Source organism: Thamnophis elegans, chromosome 1, assembly GCF_009769535.1.
Source record: "Thamnophis elegans isolate rThaEle1 chromosome 1, rThaEle1.pri, whole genome shotgun sequence".
NCBI lineage: Eukaryota > Metazoa > Chordata > Lepidosauria > Squamata > Colubridae > Thamnophis > Thamnophis elegans.
In genome coordinates, this window is record NC_045541.1 from 21,464,545 (window position 1) to 21,490,126 (window position 25,582).

The 25,582-nt window shown below is 41.5% G+C and overlaps 1 protein-coding gene across 1 annotated transcript in view; it reads left to right on the plus strand.

The window, feature by feature from the left end:
- LOC116522425 (titin-like) overlaps positions 1-25,582 on the plus strand; it is a 309,289-nt gene that overhangs the window by 261,726 nt on the left and 21,981 nt on the right. Inside the window, 22 exon segments of the mRNA XM_032237329.1 lie at positions 1-10,615; positions 10,617-11,055; positions 11,057-11,136; positions 11,138-11,296; positions 11,298-12,289; positions 12,292-12,678; positions 12,681-12,856; positions 12,858-12,911; positions 12,913-13,582; positions 13,585-16,995; positions 17,333-17,629; positions 17,731-18,318; positions 18,407-18,709; positions 18,835-19,131; positions 19,392-19,679; positions 19,773-20,072; positions 20,173-20,475; positions 21,278-21,583; positions 21,684-23,450; positions 23,544-23,840; positions 24,840-25,127; positions 25,249-25,548. Coding sequence (XP_032093220.1) covers positions 1-10,615; positions 10,617-11,055; positions 11,057-11,136; positions 11,138-11,296; positions 11,298-12,289; positions 12,292-12,678; positions 12,681-12,856; positions 12,858-12,911; positions 12,913-13,582; positions 13,585-16,995; positions 17,333-17,629; positions 17,731-18,318; positions 18,407-18,709; positions 18,835-19,131; positions 19,392-19,679; positions 19,773-20,072; positions 20,173-20,475; positions 21,278-21,583; positions 21,684-23,450; positions 23,544-23,840; positions 24,840-25,127; positions 25,249-25,548 — 22,317 coding nt within the window.

Here is a 25,582-nt window from a genome sequence, read left to right on the forward strand (position 1 = left end):
TTGGCTACATTGTGGAGCACCCAAAAGAAGGAGAAGAAACGTGGGGGTGAACGATACCACAGGAACCGCCTCTAAGAATCACACAATTTGTGGTTGCTAATCTCCACACAGGAGCCAAATACAATTTCAGAATAAGCGCTATCAATGCCGTTGGCGTGGGCGAACCAGCATTAATTCCAAATATTGAAATCAGAGAACGTGAAGCGGCTCCTGATTTTGAATTAGATGCTGAACTGAGAAAAACTCTTGTGGTCAGAGCCGGATTGAGCATTAGGGTATTTGTTCCGATTAAAGGACGCCCGACTCCTGAAATCACGTGGACCAAAGATGACATCCCACTTAAAGCACGGGCCAATATTGAAAATACGGATTCATTCACTCTCCTCATTATCACAGAATGTAATAGATATGATGCAGGAAAGTATCTGATGACCCTTGAAAATGCTGCTGGCAAAAAGACTGGCTTTGTAAATGTAAAAGTTTTGGATACACCAGGGCCACCAATAAATCTGAAGCCCCGAGACATATCTAAAGATAGCATTACTCTCCATTGGGACATGCCTCTAATTGATGGAGGTTCACGTATAACAAATTATATAGTAGAAAAACGGGAATCGACACGGAAGTCGTATTCAACTATCACAACCAAATGCTCCAAATGTTCCCTTAGGATTCCTGGTTTGGCTGAAGGCTGTGAATATTACTTCAGAGTATTTGCTGAAAATGAATTTGGAATCGGTGAACCTGCTGAAACTCCTGAACCTGTAAGAGCAACAGAAGCGCCATCTCCTCCAGACAGCCTTAATATTATGGATATCACAAGGAACTCAGTCAGCCTTGCTTGGCCAAAACCAGAACATGACGGTGGTAGCAAAATTACTGGCTACGTAATTGAAGCCCAGAAAAGGGGTTCAACTCAGTGGACACACATTACTACAGTGAAAACATTAGAATGTGTGGTAAAGAATCTAACTGAAAATGAAGAATATACTTTCCAAGTTATGGCAGTTAACAGTGCTGGCAGAAGTGATCCAAGAGAAAGCAGGCCAGTTGTTGTTAAAGAACAAATGATGCTTCCTGAGTTTGATTTGCGTGGTATCTATCAGAAAACCATAATCGCCAGAGCTGGTGACAATATCAAAGTTGAGATTCCTGTTCTTGGTCGCCCCAGACCAACGATTACCTGGAAAAAGGAAGATCAATTGCTCAAGCAAACACAAAGGATCAACTATGAAAATACGGCCACTGCAACCATTTTGAACATTAATGAATGCACTAGAAGTGACAGTGGCAGATATCCAGTCTCCGCTAAAAACATTGTTGGTGAAGTTAGTGATGTTTTAACTGTTCATGTGCATGATGTTCCTGGACCACCCACTGGACCAATTAGATTTGAAGAAGTTTCATCTGATTTTGTCACCTTTTCATGGGAGCCTCCACTAAATGATGGAGGGGTTCCAATTAGCAACTATGTTGTAGAAATGCGCAAAACTGACAGTACCTCCTGGGCTGAGTTAGCAACCACTGTTATACGTACCACCTACAAAGCAGCTCACCTGACTACTGGAACTGAGTACCAATTCCGTGTTAAAGCTCAGAACAGGTACGGCTCAGGTCCGGCTATCAGTTCAGAGAATGTAATTGCTAGCTATCCTTTTAAAGTTCCTGGGCCTCCAGGCACTCCTCAAGTCATTGCAGTCACAAAAGATTCAATCAGCATTAGCTGGCACGAACCCCTTACAGACGGTGGAAGTCCAATTCTGGGATATCACATTGAAAGAAAAGAGCGGAATAGCATTCTTTGGCAGACTGTCAGCAAAGCCTTAATATCGGGCAACACCTTCAAATCAAGTGGGCTGATGGATGGCATTGCATATGAATTCAGAGTCATTGCAGAAAACCTGGCAGGTAAAAGTAAACCAAGCAAGCCATCTGAGCCAACCCTTGCTCTCGATCCTATTGATCCTCCTGGAAAGCCAATTCCTCTAAACATCACAAGACATGCAGTAGCGCTAAAGTGGAGAAAACCCGAATATAATGGAGGCTTTAAGATAACTGGCTACACAGTTGAAAAACGAGATCTTCCAAATGGCCGATGGCTAAAAGCAAACTTTAGCAATATATTAGAAACCGAATTCACTGTGAGTGGGCTTACTGAAGATGCTGCTTATGAATTCCGTGTCATCGCTAGAAATGCTGCCGGCGCCGTTAGCCAGCCTTCTGAGCCATCTGATGCAATAACATGCAGAGATGAAATTGAGGCACCAAGGATAATGGTTGACGCTAAATACAAAGACACTCTAGTAGTAAAAGCAGGTGAAATTTTCAAACTTGAAGCAGATGTTGCAGGTCGACCTCCGCCAACTCTAACATGGACAAAACAAGACAAGGAACTTGAGGATACAGCAAAATTGGAAATTAAAATAGCAGATTTCTCTACAGTTCTTACCAATAAGGACTCCACAAGACGGGATGGTGGTGCATATACACTTACAGCATCCAACCCAGGGGGCTTTGCGAAGCACATTTTCAACGTCAAAGTTCTAGACAGGCCTGGTCCCCCACAGGCACCTTTGTTGGTGTCTGATGTTACCACAGACAAATGTGTCCTGTCATGGCTCCCACCTTTAGATGATGGAGGTGCCAGTATTGACCACTATGTTGTTGAAAAACGTGAAACAAGTAGATTGGCGTGGACATCTGTAGCCACAGAAGTTCCTGTAACAAAACTGAAGGTCACAAAGCTATTGAAAGGCAATGAATATGTGTTCCGAGTAATGGCTGTTAATAAGTACGGAGTTGGTGAAGCTCTAGAATCAGAGCCTGTCCTAGCAGTGAATCCTTACGTAGTACCCGATCCTCCCAAGACACCTGAAGTTACAGCTATTACCAAAGATTCTATGATTGTTTGCTGGGGACATCCCGATTCAGATGGAGGAAGTCCTATAACCAATTACATTGTAGAACGTCGTGACAGAGCTGGATTACGCTGGGTGAAATGTAATAAGCGGGTTGTGACAGATTTGCGTTACAAAGTTTCTGGACTCACAGAAGGCCATGAGTATGAATATCGAATAAAGGCTGAAAATGCTGCTGGTGTAAGTGAGCCAAGTCCTAGTAGCCCATTCTACAAAGCTTGTGACACTCTTTTCAAACCTGGTCCACCTGGTAATCCCCGTGTCTTAGATACAAGCAAGTCATCAATTACAATTGCTTGGAATAAACCCTTATATGATGGTGGCTCAGAAATTACTGGATACATGGTTGAAACAGCATTACCTGATGAAGATGAATGGAAAATTGTAACACCACCAGCAGGTTTAAAAGCCACATCATATACCATCACTAATCTAAAAGAAAACCAGGAGTATAAAATCAGAATTTTTGCCATGAATTCTGAAGGCATTGGTGAGCCTGCTCTTGTCCCAGGGACACCAAAAGCTGAAGAACGAATGCTTCCCCCTGAGATTGAACTGGATGCAGAGCTGCGTAAAATTGTGACTCTTCGGGCTTGTTGTACTTTGAGACTTTTTGTTCCGATTAAAGGAAGACCAGCACCTGAAGTAAAATGGTCACGAGAACATGGAGAATCTTTAGACAAAGCCACAATTGAATCCACAAGTTCTTACACTTTACTGACGGTGGGAAATGTGAATAGATTTGACAGTGGCAAATATATATTGACTATAGAAAACAATTCAGGTAGCAAATCAGCATTTGTAATTGTAAGAGTCCTTGATACACCTGGTGCCCCACAGAATCTGAAAATAAAAGAGATCACCATGTCATCTGTCACGCTCACCTGGGAACCTCCCCTCATAGATGGTGGCTCTAAAATAAAGAATTATATTGTTGAAAAACGTGAAGCAACAAGAAAGGCATACTCTACTGTTATAGCCAATTGCCACAAGACCACCTGGAAAGTGGACATGCTACAAGAAGGTTGCAGCTATTACTTCAGAGTTCTAGCTGAAAATGAATATGGAATAGGTCTTCCTGTTGAAACATCAGAATCGGTTAAAGTGTCTGAGAGGCCTCTACCTCCAGGAAAAATAACTTTGTTAGATGTGACAAGGAACAGTGTGTCTTTGAGTTGGGAAAAACCTGAGCATGATGGAGGAAGCAGAATTTTGGGCTACATTGTAGAAATGCAAAGCAAAGGCAGTGACAGGTGGGCCACTTGTGCCACTGTTAAAGTTACTGAAGCTACTATAAAAGGATTGATCCAAGGAGAAGAATATTCCTTCCGTGTTTCAGCACAAAATGAAAAAGGAATCAGTGATCCTCGGCAACTCAGTGTACCTGTCATTGCAAAAGATCTTGTGATACCTCCAGCATTCAAACTCTTGTTTACCACATTCAGTGTACTAGCAGGTGAAGACTTAAAGGTTGATGTTCCTTTTGTTGGTCGACCCAAACCAACTGTAACATGGCTTAAGGATAATGTGCCACTAAGGCAAACTACTAGAGTAAATGAAGAAAATACAGACAACAACACAGTGCTAACAATAAAGGAAGCATGTAAAGAAGATGTTGGACAATATTTGGTAAAACTTACAAATACTGCAGGAGAAGCAACCGAAATTCTTAGTATTATTGTCCTCGATAAGCCAGGGCCACCCACTGGACCAGTGAAGATGGATGAAATAACTGCAGATAGTATTACCATTTCTTGGGAGCCACCCAAATATGATGGTGGCAGTTCCATCAACAATTACATTGTAGAAAAACGTGATACATCTACTACTGTTTGGCAGATTGTTTCGGCAACTGTTGCACGAACAACTCTAAAAGTGGGTAGATTAAAGACCGGAACCGAATATCAATTCAGAATTGCTGCTGAAAACAGATATGGAAAGAGTACGTATCTCACATCAGAGCCTGTGGTTGCCCAATATCCATACAAACTACCTGGCCCACCTGGAACTCCATATGTACCAGAAGTCTCCAGAGATACTATGATAGTACATTGGAATGAGCCAGTCAGTGATGGTGGCAGCCGAATCATTGGCTATCATTTGGAGCGCAAAGAAAGAAACAGCATCTTATGGGTTAAGTTGAACAAAATGGCAATTCCTGACACTAAATTTAAAACAACTGGACTGGAAGAGGGACTTGAATATGAATTCAGAGTTTATGCAGAAAATATTGTTGGCATTGGAAAGGCAAGCAAATGTTCAGAATGTTACACAGCTCATGATCCTTGTGATCCACCCGGCCGCCCAGAACCCATAATTGTCACAAGAAATTCTGTTACTCTTCAATGGAAAAAACCAGTGTATGATGGTGGAAGCAAGATCACAGGCTACATTGTTGAAAAGAAAGAATTACCTGAAGGCCGCTGGATGAAAGCAAGTTTTACTAACGTCATTGAGACTCAATTTGCAGTAACTGGCCTGGTTGAGAATCAAAGGTATGAGTTCCGTGTGATTGCACGTAATGCAGCAGGTGTATTCAGTGAGCCCTCTGAAAGTTCTGGGGCTATCACAGTGAGAGATGAAGTAGAACCACCTCGTATAAGTATGGATCCCAAGTTCAAAGAAACACTTACAGTGCATGCTACTGAATCATTTAAGATTGACGCTGATGTTTATGGCAAACCCCTGCCTTCTATTCAGTGGCTGAAAGGTGACAAGGAACTAACAAACACAGCACGTTTGGATATAAAAAGTACGGACTTTGCCACAAGCCTAAGCGTGAAGGAAGCTGTTCGTGTTGACAGTGGACATTATATATTGTTGGTGAAGAATGTTGCAGGCGAAAAAACTGCTTCTGTTCATGTCAAAGTCCTTGACAGACCTGGCCCCCCTGAAGGGCCTGTTGTTATAACAGGGACAACTGCTGAAAAATGCATGCTATCATGGAAACCCCCACTGCAGGATGGAGGCAGTGACATTTCACATTATGTTGTTGAAAGAAGAGAAACAAGTCGCTTAGTTTGGACTTTGGTTGATGCCAATGTGCAAACTCTTAGTTGCAAAGTTACTAAACTCTTGGAAGGCAATGAATATATTTTCCGTATCATGGCTGTCAATAAATATGGGGTTGGCGAACCTCTTGAATCTGAGCCTGTAATTGCAAAAAATCCCTTTGTGGTACCACTTCCACCAAAGGCTCCAGAGGTTTCAGCTGTTACCAAGGATTCTATGATTGTTGTATGGGATAGACCAGTTTCTGATGGAGGCAGTGAAATTTTGGGTTATGTGCTAGAAAAACGTGACAGAGAAGGCATTCGGTGGACAAGATGCAACAAGCGTTTGGTCAGTGAACTTCGATATCGAGTCACAGGACTTCTGGAAAATCATGACTATGAATATAGAGTCTCTGCTGAAAATGCAGCTGGTCTCAGTGAGCCCAGTCCACCTTCTATCTACTATAAAGCTTGTGACCCTATATATAAACCAGGTCCACCCAATAATCCCAAAGCGATAGATGTTACAAGATCTTCCGTTTTCCTATCTTGGGGCAAACCAATCTATGACGGTGGCTCTGAAATTCAAGGATACATTGTTGAAGCATGTGATGTAAGTGTTGGTGAGTGGTCTATTTGTACACCACCCACTGGAATTAAGAAAACAAATATGGAAGTAGAAAAATTGTTGGAAAAACATGAGTACAAATTCCGAATTTGTGCTGTTAATAAAGCAGGAGTAGGAGAGCATGCTGATGTTCCTGGAATCATCCTTGTTGAAGAAAAATTGGAAGCTCCAGATCTTGACCTTGACTTAGAATTGAGAAAAGTGATCAATGTAAGAGCTGGTTGCTCATTAAGACTCTTTGTTCCTATCAGAGGCCGCCCAACACCTGAAGTAAAATGGAGTAAAGTAGATGGGGATATCAGAGAAGCAGCTATTATTGACAGTACCAGCAGCTTCACCTCACTTGTTCTCGATAATGTGAATAGATTTGACTCTGGAAAGTACACTCTTACTTTAGAAAATAGTAGTGGAACAAAATCTGCCTTTGTCAGTGTAAGAGTCTTGGATACTCCAGGTCCTCCTGTTAATCTGAAAATCAAGGAAATTACCAAAGACTCTGTTACAATTTCATGGGAGCCTCCAGTGATAGATGGTGGAGCTAAAGTTAAAAATTATATTATTGAAAAGCGTGAAGCCACAAGAAAATCCTATGCAGCTGTTGTAACAAACTGCCATAAAACATCCTGGAAAATTGAACCGCTCCAAGAGGGTTGTTATTATTATTTCAGAGTTTCTGGAGAGAATGAATATGGAATTGGCCTGCCTGCTGAAACAAGTGACCCAATTAAGGTGGCTGAAGTTCCTCAACCTCCAGGAAAAATAACCGTGGTTGATGTTACGAGAAACAGCGTTTCTTTGAGCTGGGCAAAGCCTGAACATGACGGTGGAAGTAAAATCTTACAGTACATTGTAGAAATGCAAGTGAAGGGTAGTGATAAATGGTCAGAGTGCACACGTGTTAAAGTTCTTGAAGCCGTTATTACTAACCTAACCCAAGGAGAAGATTATCTCTTCAGAGTGATGGCTGTAAATGAAAAGGGCAGGAGTGATCCACGATCACTTGCAGTACCAGTAACCGCTAAAGATCTTGTTATTGGACCAGATGTCAGACCAGCATTCCACAGTTACAGTATACAAGTAGGACATGATCTAAAGATCGAAGTACCAATATTTGGTCGACCTAAGCCTACTGTTTCTTGGACTAAAGATGGCATTCCATTGAAACAGACAACCAGAGTAAATGTAATTGACTCACCTAATCTTACAGTTCTAAATATTAAAGAAACAAATAAAGAGGACAATGGAATTTATGAAATTGCAGTTGCTAATGTGGTTGGACAAAAATCTGCATCCATTGAAATTATAACACTCGATAAACCAGATCCTCCTAAAGGCCCAGTTAAATTTGAAGATATTAGTGCTGAAAGTGTCACAATATCATGGAATCCCCCAGTATATACAGGTGGTTGCCAGGTTACTAATTATATTGTTCATAAGAGAGATACAACCACAACTTCATGGGAAGTAGTTTCAGCTACTGTTGCAAGAACTACTCTGAAGGTGACTAAGCTGAAAACAGGCTCAGAATATCAATTTAGAATATTTGCAGAAAATAGATATGGGCAGAGCTTTGCCCTGGAATCTGAACCAGTGATTGCTCAATATCCTTACAAAGAACCAGGCCCCCCTGGAACACCATTTGTGACAATAGCTACAAAAGACTCTATGATTGTGCAATGGCACGAACCCATTAATGACGGTGGAAGTAGAATTCTAGGTTATCATCTTGAACGAAAGGAAAGAAACAGCATTCTGTGGACAAAAGTAAACAAAACTATTATTCAAGATACACATTATAAAACATCTAATCTTGAAGAAAACATTGAATATGAATTTAGAGTTTCTGCAGAAAATATTGTTGGCGTAGGCAAAGCAAGCAAAGTTTCAGAATGCTATGTAGCACGCGATGCCTGTGACCCACCAGGTTGTCCTGAAGCTATTGTTGTCACAAGAAGTGCCATCACTCTGCAGTGGACAAAGCCAGAATATGATGGTGGCAGCAAAATAACAGGCTATGTAGTAGAAAAACGAGACTTACCTGATGGTCGTTGGATGAAAGCAAGCTTTACCAATATCACTGAAACTCAGTTTACTGTGACAGGTCTTACTGAAGACCAACGATATGAATTTAGAGTAATCGCAAGGAATGCTGCTGGAGCAGTAAGCAAACCTTCTGACAGCACAGGACCTATCACAGCAAAAGATGAAGTTGAACTTCCAAGAATTTCCATGGATCCAAAATACAAAGATGCTATTGTTGTAAATGCCGGTGAAACTTTCAAACTTGAAGCTGACATACATGGAAAGCCAATTCCTACTAGTATGTGGCTGAAAGGAGATAAAGTCCTTGAAGATACTGCTCGGTATGAAATAAGGAATACAGACTTCAAAGCTCTGATTACTGTGAAAGATGCTATACGTGTTGATGGTGGGCAGTTTATTTTGCAGGCAACCAATGTTGCAGGAACAAAATCAGTACCTATAACAGTAAAAGTACTAGATAGGCCAGGGCCTCCAGAGAGTATTCAGATTTCTGGCGTTACTTCTGAAAAGTGTTCCTTGGCATGGGCCCCACCAATCCATGATGGTGGCAGTGATATTTCCCACTACATCATTGAGAAGAGAGAAACTAGCCGTCTTGCTTGGACAGTTGTTGCATCTGATGCTGTAGCCACAATGCTAAAGGTAACAAAACTTCTGGAAGGCAACGAGTATATATTCCGCATAATGGCAGTTAATAAATATGGAGTTGGCGAGCCTTTGGAATCTGCACCCGTACTTATGAAAAGCCCATTTGTTGCTCCTGGTCCACCAATAAACCTTGAAGTTACCAATGTTACAAAGGATTCTATGACAGTCTCCTGGCATCGTCCAGCTAGTGATGGTGGCAGTGAAATCATTGGCTACATTGTAGAAAAAAGAGATAGAACTGGTATTAGATGGGTGAAATGTAATAAACGTCGAATTACAGATTTACGATTAAGAGTCACAGGACTAAATGAAGATCATGAATATGAATTTAGAGTATCTGCTGAAAATATAGCTGGAATTGGTGAGCCAAGTCAAGTTACTCCATACTGGAAAGCATGTGACCCTACGTTCAAGCCTGGTCCACCCACTAATGCCCATGTTGTTGATACAACCAAGAATTCAATCACAGCTGCGTGGGGTAAACCTATTTATGATGGTGGATGTGAAATCCTGGGATATATTGTAGAAATCTGCAAAGCTGATGAAGAAGAATGGGCAATGGTTACTCCACAGACTGGTCTGAGAGTTAGTCGTTTCGAGATCAAAAAACTCATAGAACATCAAGAATACAAGCTAAGGGTGTGTGCTCTCAACAAAATTGGAGTAGGTGAGCCTGCAGCAATCCCTGGTACAATTAAACCAGAAGATAAACTTGAAGCTCCTGAACTTGATATAGACTCAGAATTAAGGAAGGGAATTGTCGTCAGAGCTGGTAGCTCTGTCAGGATCAATATACCATTTAAAGGACGCCCCACCCCTGAAATCACATGGTCTCGGGAAGAAGGGGAATTTACAGATAAAGTTCAAATTGAAAAAGGACTAAATTACACGCAGCTATCAATTGATTATTGTGATAGAAATGATGCTGGGAAGTATATACTTAAACTAGAGAATAGCAGTGGTTCGAAGTCTGCCTTCGTTACAGTTAAAGTACTGGACACACCAGGACCACCACAAAACTTAGTTGTCAAAGAAATAAGAAAAGACTGTGCTGTATTGACATGGGAACCTCCAGCTAATGATGGTGGAGCAAAGATAAAGAACTATGTCATCGATAAACGTGAGTCAACCAGAAAAGCATATGCAAATGTGAGTGCCAAGTGCAGCAAAACAAGCTTTAGAGTTGAAAACCTTACAGAAGGAAGCATTTATTATTTCAGAGTTATGGCTGAAAATGAATTTGGAATTGGTAGTCCAGCGGAAACTGCTGATGCTTCAAAAGCAGCCGAGCCACCTCTACCCCCTGGAAAAGTGACACTCACTGATGTGACACAGAGAAGTGCATCATTTATGTGGGAGAAGCCTGAACACGATGGTGCAGCAGGATTTGGGCTACATTGTTGAAATGCAGTCAAAAGGATCTGATAAATGGGCTGTTGTTACCGAAACCAAAGTCTGCAATGTCGTTGTATCTGGTTTAATTTCTGGACAGGAATATCACTTCCGTGTCATGGCATACAATGAAAAAGGCAAAAGTGATCCTAAGCCACTGGCAGTTCCTGTGATTGCCAAAGATCAGACAATTCAGCCCAGTTTCAAATTGATGTTCAATACGTATACTGTACAAGCTGGAGAAGATCTTAAAGTAGAAATTCCCTTTATAGCTCGACCAAAGCCTACTATTACTTGGGAGAAAGATGGCCAGCCTCTGAAACAGACAACCAGATTACATGTTGAAGATACAGCAACTTCAACTACATTGCTTATTAAAGAAAGCAACAAGGATGATTTTGGAAAATATACTGTCACAGCAACCAACACCGCAAGGCACAGCAACAGAGCATCTTAGTATCATTGTGCTAGAAAAGCCTGGCCCGCCCCAAGGTCCTGTCCGTTTTGATGAAGTAGTTAAACTTTGTAGTCCTCTCATGGGAACCACCAGCATATACAGGTGGCTGTCAGATATCTAACTACATCGTCGAGAAACGTGACACTACAACCACTGTTTGGCAAATGGTATCCGCAATGGTCGCAAGGACAACTATTAAAGTAACCAAACTTAAACAGAACTGAATACCAATTTAGAATTAGTGCTGAAAATCGATACGGAAAGAGTGCTGCGTTAGATTCTAAGCCAGTTCTTGTACAATATCCATACAAAGTACCAGGGCCACCAGGTACCCCCTTTGTCACTACAGCCACCAAAGACCTCATGATTGTACAGTGGCATGAACCAGTTAACGATGGAGGAAGCAAAGTTCTTGGATATCATCTAGAACGTAAAGATAAAAACAGCATTCTTTGGACAAAGATAAACAAGACCCTCATCCACGACACAAAATATAAAACAGAAGGTCTTGAAGAAGGTCTTGAATACGAATTCAGAGTTTCCGCTGAAAACATTGTTGGAGTAGGCAAGGTTAGCAAATGTTCTGAACTGTATGTTGCTCGGGATGCTTGTGACCCACCAGGCCGTCCAGATGCCATTGTTATCACTAGAAATTATGTGACACTAAAATGGAAAAAACCTGAATATGACGGTGGTAGCAGAATAACTGGATACACTGTGGAAAAGAAAGAACTACCTGATGGCCGTTGGATGAAGGCCAGTTTTACAAATGTAATAGAAACTGAGTTTACAGTAAGTGGCCTTGTAGAAGACCAAAGATATGAATTCAGAGTAATTGCAAGGAATGCAGCTGGCAGCTTAAGTGAGCCCTCTGAAAGCACAGGGCCAATTATTGCTAGAGACGCAATAGAAGCACCGAGAGCTTCAATGGATCCTAAGTACAAAGATCTCATTGTTGTTCGTGCAGGAGAAACATTTGCTCTTGAGGCTGACATCCACGGAAAACCTATTCCTGATGTTAAGTGGTCAAAAGATGGGAAAGAATTTGAAGAAGCAACTGCGAGAATGGAAATTAAGTCTACAATTGAAAGAACAACTCTCACGTGTAACGATTGTGTCAGATTAGATGGAGGCCATTACACACTTACACTGACTAATGTTGGTGGCACAAAATCAATACCAATCACTGTAAAAGTGCTTGACAGACCTGGACCCCAGAAGGACCTTTGAAAGTTACAGGTGTGACAGCAGAAAAATGTTACCTTGCATGGGGACCACCTTTACAAGATGGAGGTGCTAGCATTTCGCATTACATTATAGAAAAGAGAGAGACAAGCCGGCTTTCATGGACACAAGTATCATCTGATGTTCAAGCTCTGAATCACAAAGTAACCAAACTTCTTACAGGCAATGAATACATTTTCCGTGTAATGGCTGTTAATAAATATGGAATTGGTGACCCTCTAGAATCCGAACCTGTGTTGGCATGCAATCCATATAAGCCTCCAGGTCCTCCTTCAACACCCGAAGCTTCTTCAATCACGAAAGATTCTATGATTGTAACTTGGTGCCGCCCAACTGACAATGGCGGAGCTGAAATTGAGGTTACATACTAGAAAAGCGAGACAAAGATGGCATTAGGTGGACCAAGTGCAATAAAACTAGACTGACAGACTTAAGATTGAGAGTAACTGGACTGACGGATGGTCATTTCTATGAATTTAGAGCTTCTGCCGAAAACGCTGCTGGTGTTGGTGAGCCCAGTGAACCATCAATTTTTCTACCGTGCTTGTGAGGCAATATATCCACCAGGCCCACCAAACAATCCAAAGGGTAACAGATACCTCCAGATCATCTGTGTCCCTTGCATGGGGCAAACCTACTTATGATGGTGGTGCTCCTGTCAAAGGATATATTGTAGAATTTAAGGAAGCTACTGCTGATGAATGGACAACTTGTACATCCCCATCAGGTTTACAAGGAAGACAATTCACAGTAACAAAACTTAAAGAAAATAGCGAGTATAACTTCCGCATCTGTGCTATGAATTCTGAAGGAGTTGGGGAACCAGCCACTATCCCTGGTAGTGTTGTTGCGGCTGAAAAAATGGAACCTCCTGAAATAGAACTTGACGCAGATCTCAGAAAAGTTGTCACAGTGCGTGCTAGTGGCACATTACGTTTGTTTGTCACAATTAAAGGAAGGCCAGAGCCAGAAGTGAAATGGGAAAAAGCAGAAGGCACCATGAGTGACAGAGCTCAGATTGAAGTAACCAGTTCTTATACAATGTTAGTAATTGACAATGTAAATAGATTTGACAGTGGAAAATATAACCTGACTTTGGAAAACAACAGTGGCAAGAAATCAGCATTTGTTAATGTGAGAATACTTGATACACCAAGTGCACCTGTAAATCTGACCGTCAGAGAAGTAAAGAAAGATTTAGTGACATTAGCTTGGGAGCCTCCTCTTATTGATGGTGGAGCTAAAATAACAAACTATATAATGAAAAACGTGAAACAACCAGAAAAGCGTATGCCACTATCACAAGTAATTGCAACAAAAATGTCTTTAGAATCGAACAGCTACAGGAAGGATGCAGCTACTACTTCCGGGTCTTAGCTGCAAATGAATATGGAATTGGTTTGCCAGCAGAAACATCTGAGCCAGTTAAGGTTTCTGAACCACCCTATCCACCTGGAAAGGTAACTCTTGTTGATGTTACTCGTCACAGTGCCACTATTAAATGGGAGAAACCAGAGAGTGATGGTGGCAGTAAAATAACTGGCTATGTAGTAGAAATGCAAACTAAAGGGAGTGAAAAATGGAGCACCTGTACCCAAGTTAAAACATTAGACGCAACAATATCTGGATTAAGTATGGGAGAAGAATATACTTTCCGTGTCTGTGCTATAAATGAAAAGGGGAAGAGTGATCCAAGACAACTTGGAGTTCCAGTGGTTGCAAAAGACATTGAAATCCAGCCTTCTGTTGAGCTCCTTTTCAATACATTCAGTGTTAAAGCTGGCGAAGATCTTAAGATTGATGTACCCATTAGAGGAAGGCCAGTACCATCTGCCAGCTGGAAAAAGGATGGCATGCCTTTAAGAGAGACAACGAGAGTGAATGTCCACACTTCAAAAACATCCACATCGCTAGTCATCAAAGAAGCTTCTAGAGAAGATGTAGGAAAATATGAATTAAATGTTTCAAGCAGCGCTGGCTCTACAACAGCTTTAATCCATGTGATTGTTCTTGATAGACCAGGACCTCCAACCTCATTGCGTATTGATAATGTCAGTGTGGATAATATATCCATATCTTGGGAACCCCCTGAATATGATGGTGGCTGTCAAATTAATAATTACATTGTAGAGAAAAGAGAAACTACAACAACAACATGGAGCATAGTATCTGCAGCAGTTGCACGAACGTCAATTAAAATAATTCGCTTAACCACTGGATCAGAATATCAATTCCGTGTTTCCGCAGAAAATCGCTATGGCAAGAGCACTTATGTTGAAACTGCCCCTGTTGTGGCAGAGTATCCATTTAACCTACCTGGTCCACCTGGTACTCCTCGGGTTGTACATGCAACCAAAACCTTCATGGTTGTAAGTTGGCAGGAACCAGTTAATGACGGAGGTAGCAGAGTCCTTGGTTATCATCTTGAACGTAAAGAACGAAGCAGCATCCTTTGGACTAAAGTTAATAAAATCCTTATAAGTGATACTCAGATGAAGGTCACAGGTCTTGACGAAGGCCTGATGTATGAATATCGTGTGTACGCTGAAAACATTGTAGGAATTGGCAAATGTAGCAAATCATGTGAACCAGTGGCAGCAAGGGATCCATGTGATCCACCTGGCCAACCCGAAGTGACCAATATTACAAGGACATGTGTCTCACTATCATGGACCAAGCCAGTATATGATGGCGGTGCTAAGATTACAGGCTACATTGTTGAGCGGAAAGAGCTTCCAGATGGTCGTTGGCTGAAGTGCAGTTTCACCAATGTACAGGAAACTTACTTTGATGTGACCGGGCTTACTGAAGACCAGCGCTACGAATTCCGTGTTATCGCCAGGAATGCTGCTGACCAATTTAGTGAACCCTCTGACTCCACTGGGCCAGTTACTGTAAAGGATGACATAGAAGCTCCAAGAATTATGATGGATGCCAAATTCAGAGAAATTGTTATTAAAGCTGGAGAGATTTTAAAAATCAATTCTGACATTGCAGGACGACCCTTGCCAATAGTTTCATGGACAAAGGATGGCAAAGACATTGAAGAAAAGGCAAGAGTCGAAATAGTCTCCACAGACCATGCTACAGCGATCACTGTTAAAGATTGCATTCGACGGGATTCGGGGCAGTATGTGTTGACATTACAAAATGTTGCTGGAACAAGATCGTTAGCAGTTAACTGCAAAGTACTTGACAGGCCAGGTCCACCAGCAGCCCCACTACAAATCAAAGGCCTGACTGCTGAGAAATGTTATCTGTCATGGGGACCACCTCAAGAAAATGGAGGGGCAGAGATTGACTATTACATTGTGGAAAAACGTGAGACCAGTAGGCTTGCATGGACTCTTTGTGAAGCAGAACTCCCAACAACTTCCTGCAAAGTGGTGAAACTACTTAGAGGAAATGAATATATTTTCAGAGTGATGGGTGTAAATAAATACGGTGTTGGTGAGCCCTTAGAAAGTGAGGCTGTCAAGGCCCTGGATCCTTTCACCGTTCCAACACCTCCTAAATCTTTAGAGGTTACCAATGTGACAAAGGAATCCATGACTCTTTGCTGGGCAAGACCTGACAGTGATGGAGGAAATGAAATTTCTGGTTATGTGATTGAGAGGCGTGAGAAAAACAGTTTACGGTGGATACGTATACATAAAAAGCCAGTTTATGATCTCAGAATAAAATCTTCAGGCCTTCGGGAAGGATGTGAATATGAATATAGAGTATATGCAGAAAATGCCGCAGGCCTTAGTCTTCCTAGTGATCCTTCACCACTAATAAAAGCAGAAGATCCAGTTTTCCAACCATCACCACCATCTCGGCCTAAGATAATGGACCATACAAGATCTCATATAACAATTGGATGGACAAAACCATTGTTTGATGGGGGAGGTCCTATTATTGGATACACCGTTGAATACAAGCTAACTAGTGAAACTGATTGGTCAACTGCTATTCAAAGCTTAAGAGGAACAGAATATACTGTAATGGGTCTTACAGCAGGAGCAGAATATGTTTTCAGAGTAAGATCTGTGAACAAAATTGGCGCTAGTGATCCAAGTGATGCCTCAGAACCTCAAGTAGCAAAGGAAAGAGAAGAAGAACCCGTTTTTGATATTGATAATGAAATGAGAAAGACATTAGTTGTGAAAGCAGGTGAATCTTTTACAATGACTGTGCCTTTCAGAGGAAAACCTATCCCTAACGTGCTATGGAGTAAGCCAGACACTGATCTCCGCACACGAGCAAATATTGACTCCTCAGATAACCGCACCTCGCTGACTGTTGAGAAGGCAACACGAAATGATTCTGGAAAGTATACTCTGACTTTACAAAACATTGTAAACACAGCTAGTTTGACATTAATTGTTAAAGTCCTTGATTCACCAGGACCTCCATCTAATATCATTGTAAAAGATGTAACAAAAGAATCTGCTGTGTTATCTTGGGAAGCTCCAGAGAATGATGGAGGGGCTCCTGTGAAGAATTACCACATTGAAAAACGAGAAGCAAGCAAGAAAGCCTGGGTCACTGTAACCAACAATTGCCATCGTCTTTCCTACAAAGTTGCCAATCTACAAGAAGGCGGAATGTATTACTTCAGAGTCTCTGGAGAAAACGAGTTTGGTGTTGGTGTTCCCATCGAAACCAAAGATGGAGTTAAAATAACGGGTGAGTAATATTTTTTTAAAAAAAATATTTTATGTGCTTCACTTATGATTTATTGAAATTAATTTTAGCAGGACTTACATCCATGCTTGAGTTTTTATATCTTTGCAATGCTTATATTAACAATATAAATTTAATGCAAAGTAGCAATATAAAATGATGTAAAGCCACAATGAAAGGTGTTTGTCTTAAGGATTTGCTGATAAGTCGAGTTCCAATATATGTAAGGAACTCAACTATAGAGCTTATCCATGCAAGATATTTATTTGCAGAGTACCTTACAAATAATATGTTTGCATCTGGCGCATTTTTGTTCTCAATTTATCTTCCTATTTTTTAGAAAAACCAAGCCCACCTGAAAAACTGGGAGTATCGAGCATTACCAAAGACAGTGTATCCCTTGTATGGCTAAAACCCGAGCATGATGGCGGAAGCAGAATTGTTGGCTACCTTGTTGAAGCCCTAGAGAAAGGACAGCAGAAATGGGTCAAGTGTGCTGTAGTCAAGACAACCCATCATATTGTCCAAGGTCTCAAAGAGAACATGGATTATTTCTTCAGAGTATTTGCTGAAAACGAAGCTGGTCTCAGTGATCCTAGAGAGCTTCTTCTTCCTGTCACAGTTAAAGAAAAAATAGGTATGTATTCCATTACTAAGAATAAAGTTGTCTGAATATAACTGAAAATAGAATCATTGGCATTTTTGATATTTTTAATGTGCTACTATTGCATTTTTCAGAATCGCCTGAAGTGGATATGAAAGGTTTCCCGAACCATACAGTTTATGTGAGAGCTGGTTCAAATCTAAAGGTCGAGATTCCAATTTCGGGAAAACCCTTGCCAAAGGTGTCTTTATCTAGAGATGGCATTCCGCTCAGGCCGACCATGAGGTTTAATACAGAAACCACTGCAGAGTGTGTAATTATTAACCTTAAGGAAAGTGTGGCTACCGATGCTGGTAAATATGACATCACAGCTGCAAACTCCAGTGGCACAACAAAATCCTTCATCAAAATTGTTGTCCTGGATAGACCAGGTCCCCCAGTCGGTCCTGTTGTGATAAGTGACGTCACTGAAGAAGGCGTTGCCCTGATGTGGGAGCCTCCACATTACGATGGCGGAAGCCAAGTCACAAACTACATTGTGCTAAGAAGAGAAACAAGCACTGCTGTTTGGACTGAGGTGTCTGCAACCGTTGCTAGAAATATGATTAAGGTCATGAAGTTAACCACCGGAGAAGAGTATCAGTTCCGTATCAAAGCAGAGAATCGCTTCGGCATTAGTGATCATCTCGATTCAGCGTGTGTAGTTATAAAACTGCCTTATAGTAAGTACCTCTGTTTTTTGGTTCTGGTTCTATGAATTTTTCAGACATAGACATATACTTTGCTAACTTGCCTATCCTGTTTATTCAGCTATACCTGGACCACCTTCAACACCATGGATCACTAACGTTACCCGAGAAAGCATCGTTGTTGGATGGCATGAGCCTGTTTCTAATGGAGGCAGTGCGGTCATTGGTTATCACCTGGAAATGAAGGACAGAAACAGTATTTTATGGAAGAAAGTGAATAAAATGATTATACGCACAACTCACTTCAAGGCCTCTACTATTACTGCTGGACTAATTTACGAATTCAGAGTTTACGCTGAAAATGCAGCAGGCATCGGAAAACCAAGTCACCCATCTGATGCAGTTCTTGCAATTGATGCATGTGGTATGTATTCAGTAATACAGCATCGCATTTCTAATGTTGACTTTAGTGCAAACCATTCTTGGTCAGTTAGTATTGAGTACTTATACAAATGTTAATGACAAATGCAATTGTTTTCCAAATTGCAGAACCACCAAGAAACGTTCGAGTCACAGATATTTCCAAGACGTTTGTCAGCCTTTCTTGGACACAACCCGCTTTTGATGGTGGCAGCAAAATCACTGGGTACATTGTGGAGAAACGCGATTTTCCAAACGGAAGATGGGCAAAGGCCAGCTTTACCAATGTCATAGAGACCCTGTTTACTGTATCAGGATTGACTCAAAGCTCTCAATATGAATTCCGTGTCTTTGCTAAGAATGCTGCAGGTTCAATTAGTAACCCATCAGATGTTTTAGGACCTATCACTTGCGTGGACACATATGGTAAGAAATGTATTAACCCCCCAAAAAACTATCTTGTTTTTATTTATAGGATTTGAGTTATCATCACTGGCAGAAATATGCATTCTAGAATTCTTAATATGACAGTATCGCGTAGACCTATATTTAATTTTCTTTTGGGTATCGGATGGTGCAGAATTTTAATTAAAGGGCATATTTCTTCTTACTTAGCTGCTCTTCTGTGAGCCTTTTAGAATGCAAAGTGTCTTAATACCTTCTTATTCCATTTATCTTTCATTAAGGTGCACCTGAAATAGATGTACCACCAGAATATACAGAAGTGGTCAAATACAAAGCTGGCACCTCAGTTAAGCTCAAACTTGGGATTTCAGGAAAACCCATACCGTCAATAGAATGGTTTAGAAATGGCAAAGATGTACAAACAAGTGCCCAGATATCTATTGAAAATACCACTGAATTTGCTTCTATACTGATCAAGGATGCAACGCGTCTCAATAGTGGAAGCTATGAACTGAAATTAAAGAATGCCATGGGTTCAGCATCTGCTACCATTAAAGTACAAATACTTGGTATGCTTTGAAAAGTGTTACACTTCATTGCTCTATTAAATTCCTCTAGCCATGGTTATTCTTGTATATTAATCAATATCATTTGCTCAACAGATAAGCCAGGACCTCCAAGTGGGCCTGTTCACTTTAAAACAGTTACAGCTGAAAAGATTTCTCTTCAGTGGGAACCGCCAGCTGATGATGGAGGAGCCAAAGTGACACACTACGTTGTTGAGAAACGGGAAACAAGCCGAGTGGTATGGTCTATGATCTCAGAGAAACAAGAAGAATGCAATGTCACTACCACGAAAGTCATAAAAGGAAATGAATATGTTTTCCGTATACGAGCGGTAAACAAGTTTGGTGTTGGCGATCCACTGGAATCTGAAAGCGTTGTAGCTAAAAACAGATTTGGTAAGATAGACGTTAACAAATGTATTCTGGAACATCTTTAAGAATGTTGATTATGTTGGTCTAATGTGATTTTTTTCTCTCTCTCTCAATAAAAATACAGTTACTCCTGGACAACCTGGTGTGCCAGAGATCAACATGATAACCAAACAGTCAATGGCTGTAACCTGGACAAGGCCTACTGTGGATGGTGGTAGTGAAATAAGTGGATATTATCTTGAAAAGCGTGATAAGAAAAGCTTAGGCTGGTTCAGAGTCGTTAAAGAAACAATTCGGGACACCAGACAGAAAGTGACAGGACTAACCGAAAACAGTGAATACCAGTTCAGAGTCTCTGCTGTGAATGCAGCTGGTCAAGGCCCCTTCTCTGAAGCATCTGACTTTTTCAAAGCTGCAGATCCTATTGGTAAGAATCTGGGCATGCGAATAGCAGCAAAGTTTTAAAAGGAACCAAAAATAAAAGTTCTTGAAATGGCATGATAGAAAACAAGGACATAGTTTTATTGGTTTCTTTATTTAATGTATGTGCCATCCATTTCATGGTATAAATTGAAAATCCTGGACAGTTTATAAGTAAAATCAAGGGTGGGCTACGGGTTCACCCGTGTTCCGGAAAACCTGTAGCTAACATTATGGCAGGTTAGGAGAACCTCCAAATCCCACTTCTACCCAGCCCCACCCACCACACCATGCCCCTGCCACCACATCACGCCCCTCCCAGGCATCTCCATGTGGCCCATTTTGGATACGAGGTAAATGTAGGACCCACACAGAAGCTCAGGGAGGGGGAAAACGGGTCTCGCGGAAGGCCTCCAGAGCCCAGGGGAGGAAGTTTTCACCCTCCCAGAGGCTCAAGGAAAGTCTCCGGAGCCTGGGAAGTGAAAATGCCCCCCTCCACTGTGGTGCAGAAGACCAACTAGGCCACGACCGCCATGGCCACCACCACCCAGCAACCGAACAGAGAACCCGTTGCTGAAATTTTTAAAGTCCACCCCTGAGTAAAATCATAAGTATTGAAAATTTAAAATTAACAAGGTTAGGTCTGTCGGTATTTACTCATCAGGACCCCAAGCCAATTGGCAGAGCCAGTTTTAATGCCCTTCTGAAAGGGCAAAAAGTGGAGGCAGGCCTCACTCATGTTTTGCTGTTTCACCTGTTAAATAGCTAATATTTTGAAGTTTCATGTTATATTTTTATTTGTTTTATAGAAAAGCCTGGGGCCCCTGTTAAGCTAAAGGTTGTGGATACTACAAAGACATCTATTACCCTTAGCTGGACTAAGCCAGTTTATGATGGAGGAAGTGCAATTACCAGCTATGCTATAGAAAAGAGAGAAGGTGATGAAGAAGAATGGTCTGTAGTGAGTGCAAGAGGAGAAGTGAGAACCACAGAATATGTAATTTCTCATCTTCAGCCAGGACTCAGTTACTACTTCCGTGTAGCTGCTATAAATTATGCTGGACAAGGTGAACCTATTGAAATGACAGAACCTGTACAAGCTAAAGACATTCTTGGTACGAAATTTTAATCTTTTTCCTTTATTCTTTCCCATTTTGGGGTTGTATTTTTGGGTTTTCCTCAGTGTTAACAATTTGATGTTGTTGTTTTCTGCAGAGGAGCCAGAAATTGACTTGGATGTGGCTCTCAAGACCTCCATTGTGGCTAAAGCAGGCCAAGACGTGCAGATAATGATCCCATTCAGGGGAAGGCCACCTCCAACCGTCGTATGGAGAAAGGGTGACAAAAATCTTAGCGTTGATGAACGATACACCATCCAGAGCACAGAATCGTCTACTCTTCTTAGCATTCCTCAAGTCACCCGCAACGACACAGGAAAATACACCCTTACGATTGAAAACGGAGTTGGAAAAGCCAAGACCTCTTTTGTGAATGTCAAAGTGCTTGACACTCCCTCTGCGTGCCAGAGATTGCACCTCAAAAATGTTTCTCGTGGAACTGTGACTTTGGTATGGGAGCCGCCGCTCATAAATGGTGGCTCTGAAGTTACAAATTATGTCATTGAAAAAAGAGATGCCACAAAGAGAGCTTGGTCTTCTGTTACAGCAAAGTGCTCTAATACATCCTTTAAGATAAATGACTTGTCAGAGAAGATCCCCTATTTCTTCCGCGTTCTCGCCGAAAACGAAAATGGATTAGGTGAACCGTGTGAAACTTTGGAGCCAGTGAAAGCCGCAGAAGTACCTGGACCTGTGAGGGATTTAACCATGAAAGATTCATCCAAGACCTCTGTCACCTTACAGTGGACCAAACCTGAGTTTGATGGTGGTAGTATCATATCCGAGTATGTTATTGAAAAAAGATTAAAGGATGAAACGGAATGGTCATATGCCGGCATAAGCAAGGCATGCGAATTCGAAGTGGAAAAACTGAAGGAGCTTTCTGTTATGGATTTCAGAGTGTCAGCTAAGAATGAAAAAGGAAGAAGCGATGGAGTTACAATTGGGCCAATTACAGTGAAAGATTACGTAATAACCCCTGAAGCAGATCTTTCTGATATACCTGGAGGAGTGATAAAAGTGAAAATAGGTTACAATGTCCATCTTGAGTTGCCATATAAGGGAAAGCCCATACCCAGCATGAGCTGGCTAAAAGACAACATGCCTCTTAAGGAAAGTGAACTGGTTCGCTTCAAGAAAACGGAAAACAAAATAACATTAAGCATTAAGAATGTGAAGAAGGAAAATGGCGGCAAATACGCCTTAATTCTTGATAATGTTGTCCACAGAAAGTCATTCCCCTTCACAGTTATCACCCTTGGCCCGCCTTCTAAGCCCAAAGGACCAATCAAGCTAGATGAAATCAAAGCAGACAGTATGGTTCTTTCGTGGAACCCCCCTGAAGATGATGGAGGGGGAGAAATTACAGGCTATAGTGTGGAGAAGCGTGAAACTTCACAAACCAACTGGAAGATGGTCTGCTCCAGTGTAGCAAGGACAACCTTCAAAGTTCCAAACCTCGTGAAAGATGCAGAATATCAGTTCAGAATCCGTGCAGAAAATAGATACGGAGTAAGCCCACCACTTAACTCAGTAGAGGTCATAGCTAAACACCAGTTCAAGCCACCAGGTTCACCAGGAAAGCCCGTGGTTTACAATATAACAGCTGACGGAATGACCATATCTTGGGATGCTCCCCTTTACGATGGAGGGGCAGAAATTACCGGGTACCACGTGGAGAAGAAAGAAAGAAATAGCATCCTGTGGCAGAAAGTAAATATTTCATCAATATCTAGTAGAGAATACAGAATCACTGGTCTAATGGATGGCTTGGACTACCAGTTCCGTGTATATGCAGAAAACTCTGCTGGAATAAGCCCTGCTAGTGATCCAAGCAAACTCCATCTGGCTGTTTCCCCAGTTGGTAAGTGATTGGATACAGTATCAAATGCCTATGTTCCTATCCTGCCGGGAATTGTTTTGCTGATGACTGTGAATGCATTTTATTTTCATTCAGATCCACCTGGCACCCCAGATTATATTGATGTGACAAGAGAGACAATTACTCTCAAATGGACTGCACCCATGCGTGATGGAGGCAGCAAGATTGCAGGTTACAGTGTTGAGAAACGGCAAGGACCTGAAGACCGTTGGGTCAGATGCAATTTTACCGATGTCAGTGAATGCGAATATACAGTTACAGGACTTAGCCCAGGAGACCGATATGAATTCCGAATCCTCGCGAGAAATGCTGTTGGGACTATCAGCCCTCCTTCTCAGTCTTCGGGCTATATCATGACCCGAGATGATGCTAGTAAGTCTTACTTAGTGGCAATAAGTAGTAGTAGTTATCATAAGTGCAGAGATGGTATTCAGCAGGTTCTGACCAGTTCTGGAGAACCGGTAACGGAATTTTTGAGTAGTTCTGGAGAACCGGTAAATGCCATCTCTGGCTGGCTCCGCCCCCATCTATTCTCTGCCTCCCGAGTCCCAGCTGATCGGGAGGGAATGGAGATTTTACAGTATCCTTTCCTTGCCATGCCCACAAAGCCACGCCCACAAAGCCAAAGCCACACCCACAAAGCCACGCCCTCAGAACTGGTAGTAAAGAAAATTTGGATCCCACCACTGCATGAGTGGTTATACTTATTCCATTATATGGTACTCAAATCTTTTTAAAAGTTTGTGAGCGTGTTAGATTTTCTCAGTCAGAATGAATCAGTATGAAATGTTTGGGTCTAACTCTGCAAAATAGTTGCCCCATGCCGTGCATTTTTATTATGGGTAGTCCTCAACTTACAACCATGCCTTTAGTGACTATTCAAAGTTATAACAGGACGGAAAAAATAATAGCTTTCACACTTATGACCATTGCAGCATCCCCATGGTCATGTGATCAAAATTCAGATGCTTGGCAACTGTCATATTTATGACAGTTCTAGTGTCCTTGGATTATGTGATCTCCTTTTGTGACTTTCTGAAAAGCAAAGTCAATGGGGAAGCCAGATCCACTTAACAACCATGTAACTCACTTAAGAACTGCAGTGATTCACTTAACAACTGGAGACTGTTTAGGTTGGTGGCAAGGAAGGTTATAAAATGGGGCAAAACCAGTTTAACAACTGTCTTGCTTAACAACAGAAATTTTGGGGACAATTGCACTTGTAAGTCAAGGATTACCTATAATGTGTTTCAAGTTCATAGAAAGGAATTGATTAATGTAGTTAAAACTGTTGTTATTCTGGGGAAGATATATTGTGATATGTTTTGAAGATACATTGCAAAGGTTACTTTATTTCTTTTTCTTTTCTAGTCGCACCCACTATTGAATTTGGTGCTGAGCATTTTGAAGGTCTTACAGTCAAAGCAGGTGAAAGCATCAGACTTAAAGCCCTTATCACAGGCCGGCCAGTTCCTCAAGTGACCTGGTTTAAAGACGGAGAAGAGATTGACAAGCGATTGGGCGTTGAAATAACCACCGCTATTGGCCATAGTTCCATATTTGTTAGAGATGCTTCTCGGGACCACCGTGGAATATATAGGGTGGAAGCCAAGAATGCATCAGGCACCAGACAAGAAAACATAACCATAAGAGTCCAAGGTAATTTGGCATTCTTTCAACTAAACTTATTTGCCTCGGACGGAGTAACCTTTATTGATCAATTTTCTTCATTCTCTACTAAATGCAGCACCACTTAAACAATTGCATGTTTGTGTTACAGATACTCCAGGGAAAATAGGAGGCCCGATACGCTTCACCAATATTTCTGAAGAGAAGGCAACACTGTGGTGGGAACCTCCGGCTAATGACGGCTGTTCAGCCATTACTCATTATGTAATTGAAAAACGTGAAACCAGCAGAGTATCCTGGGCACTAATTGAAGACCACTGTGAAGCCTGCAGCTATACAGCACTTAGATTAATAAAAGGCAATGAGTACCAGTTCCGAATCTCTGCAGCTAACAAGTTTGGGGTCGGCAGGCCTCTGGAATCTGACCCTTTTGTAGCACAAGCACATTACAGTAAGTTCATTATCAATAGAAAAAACCCAGTGTG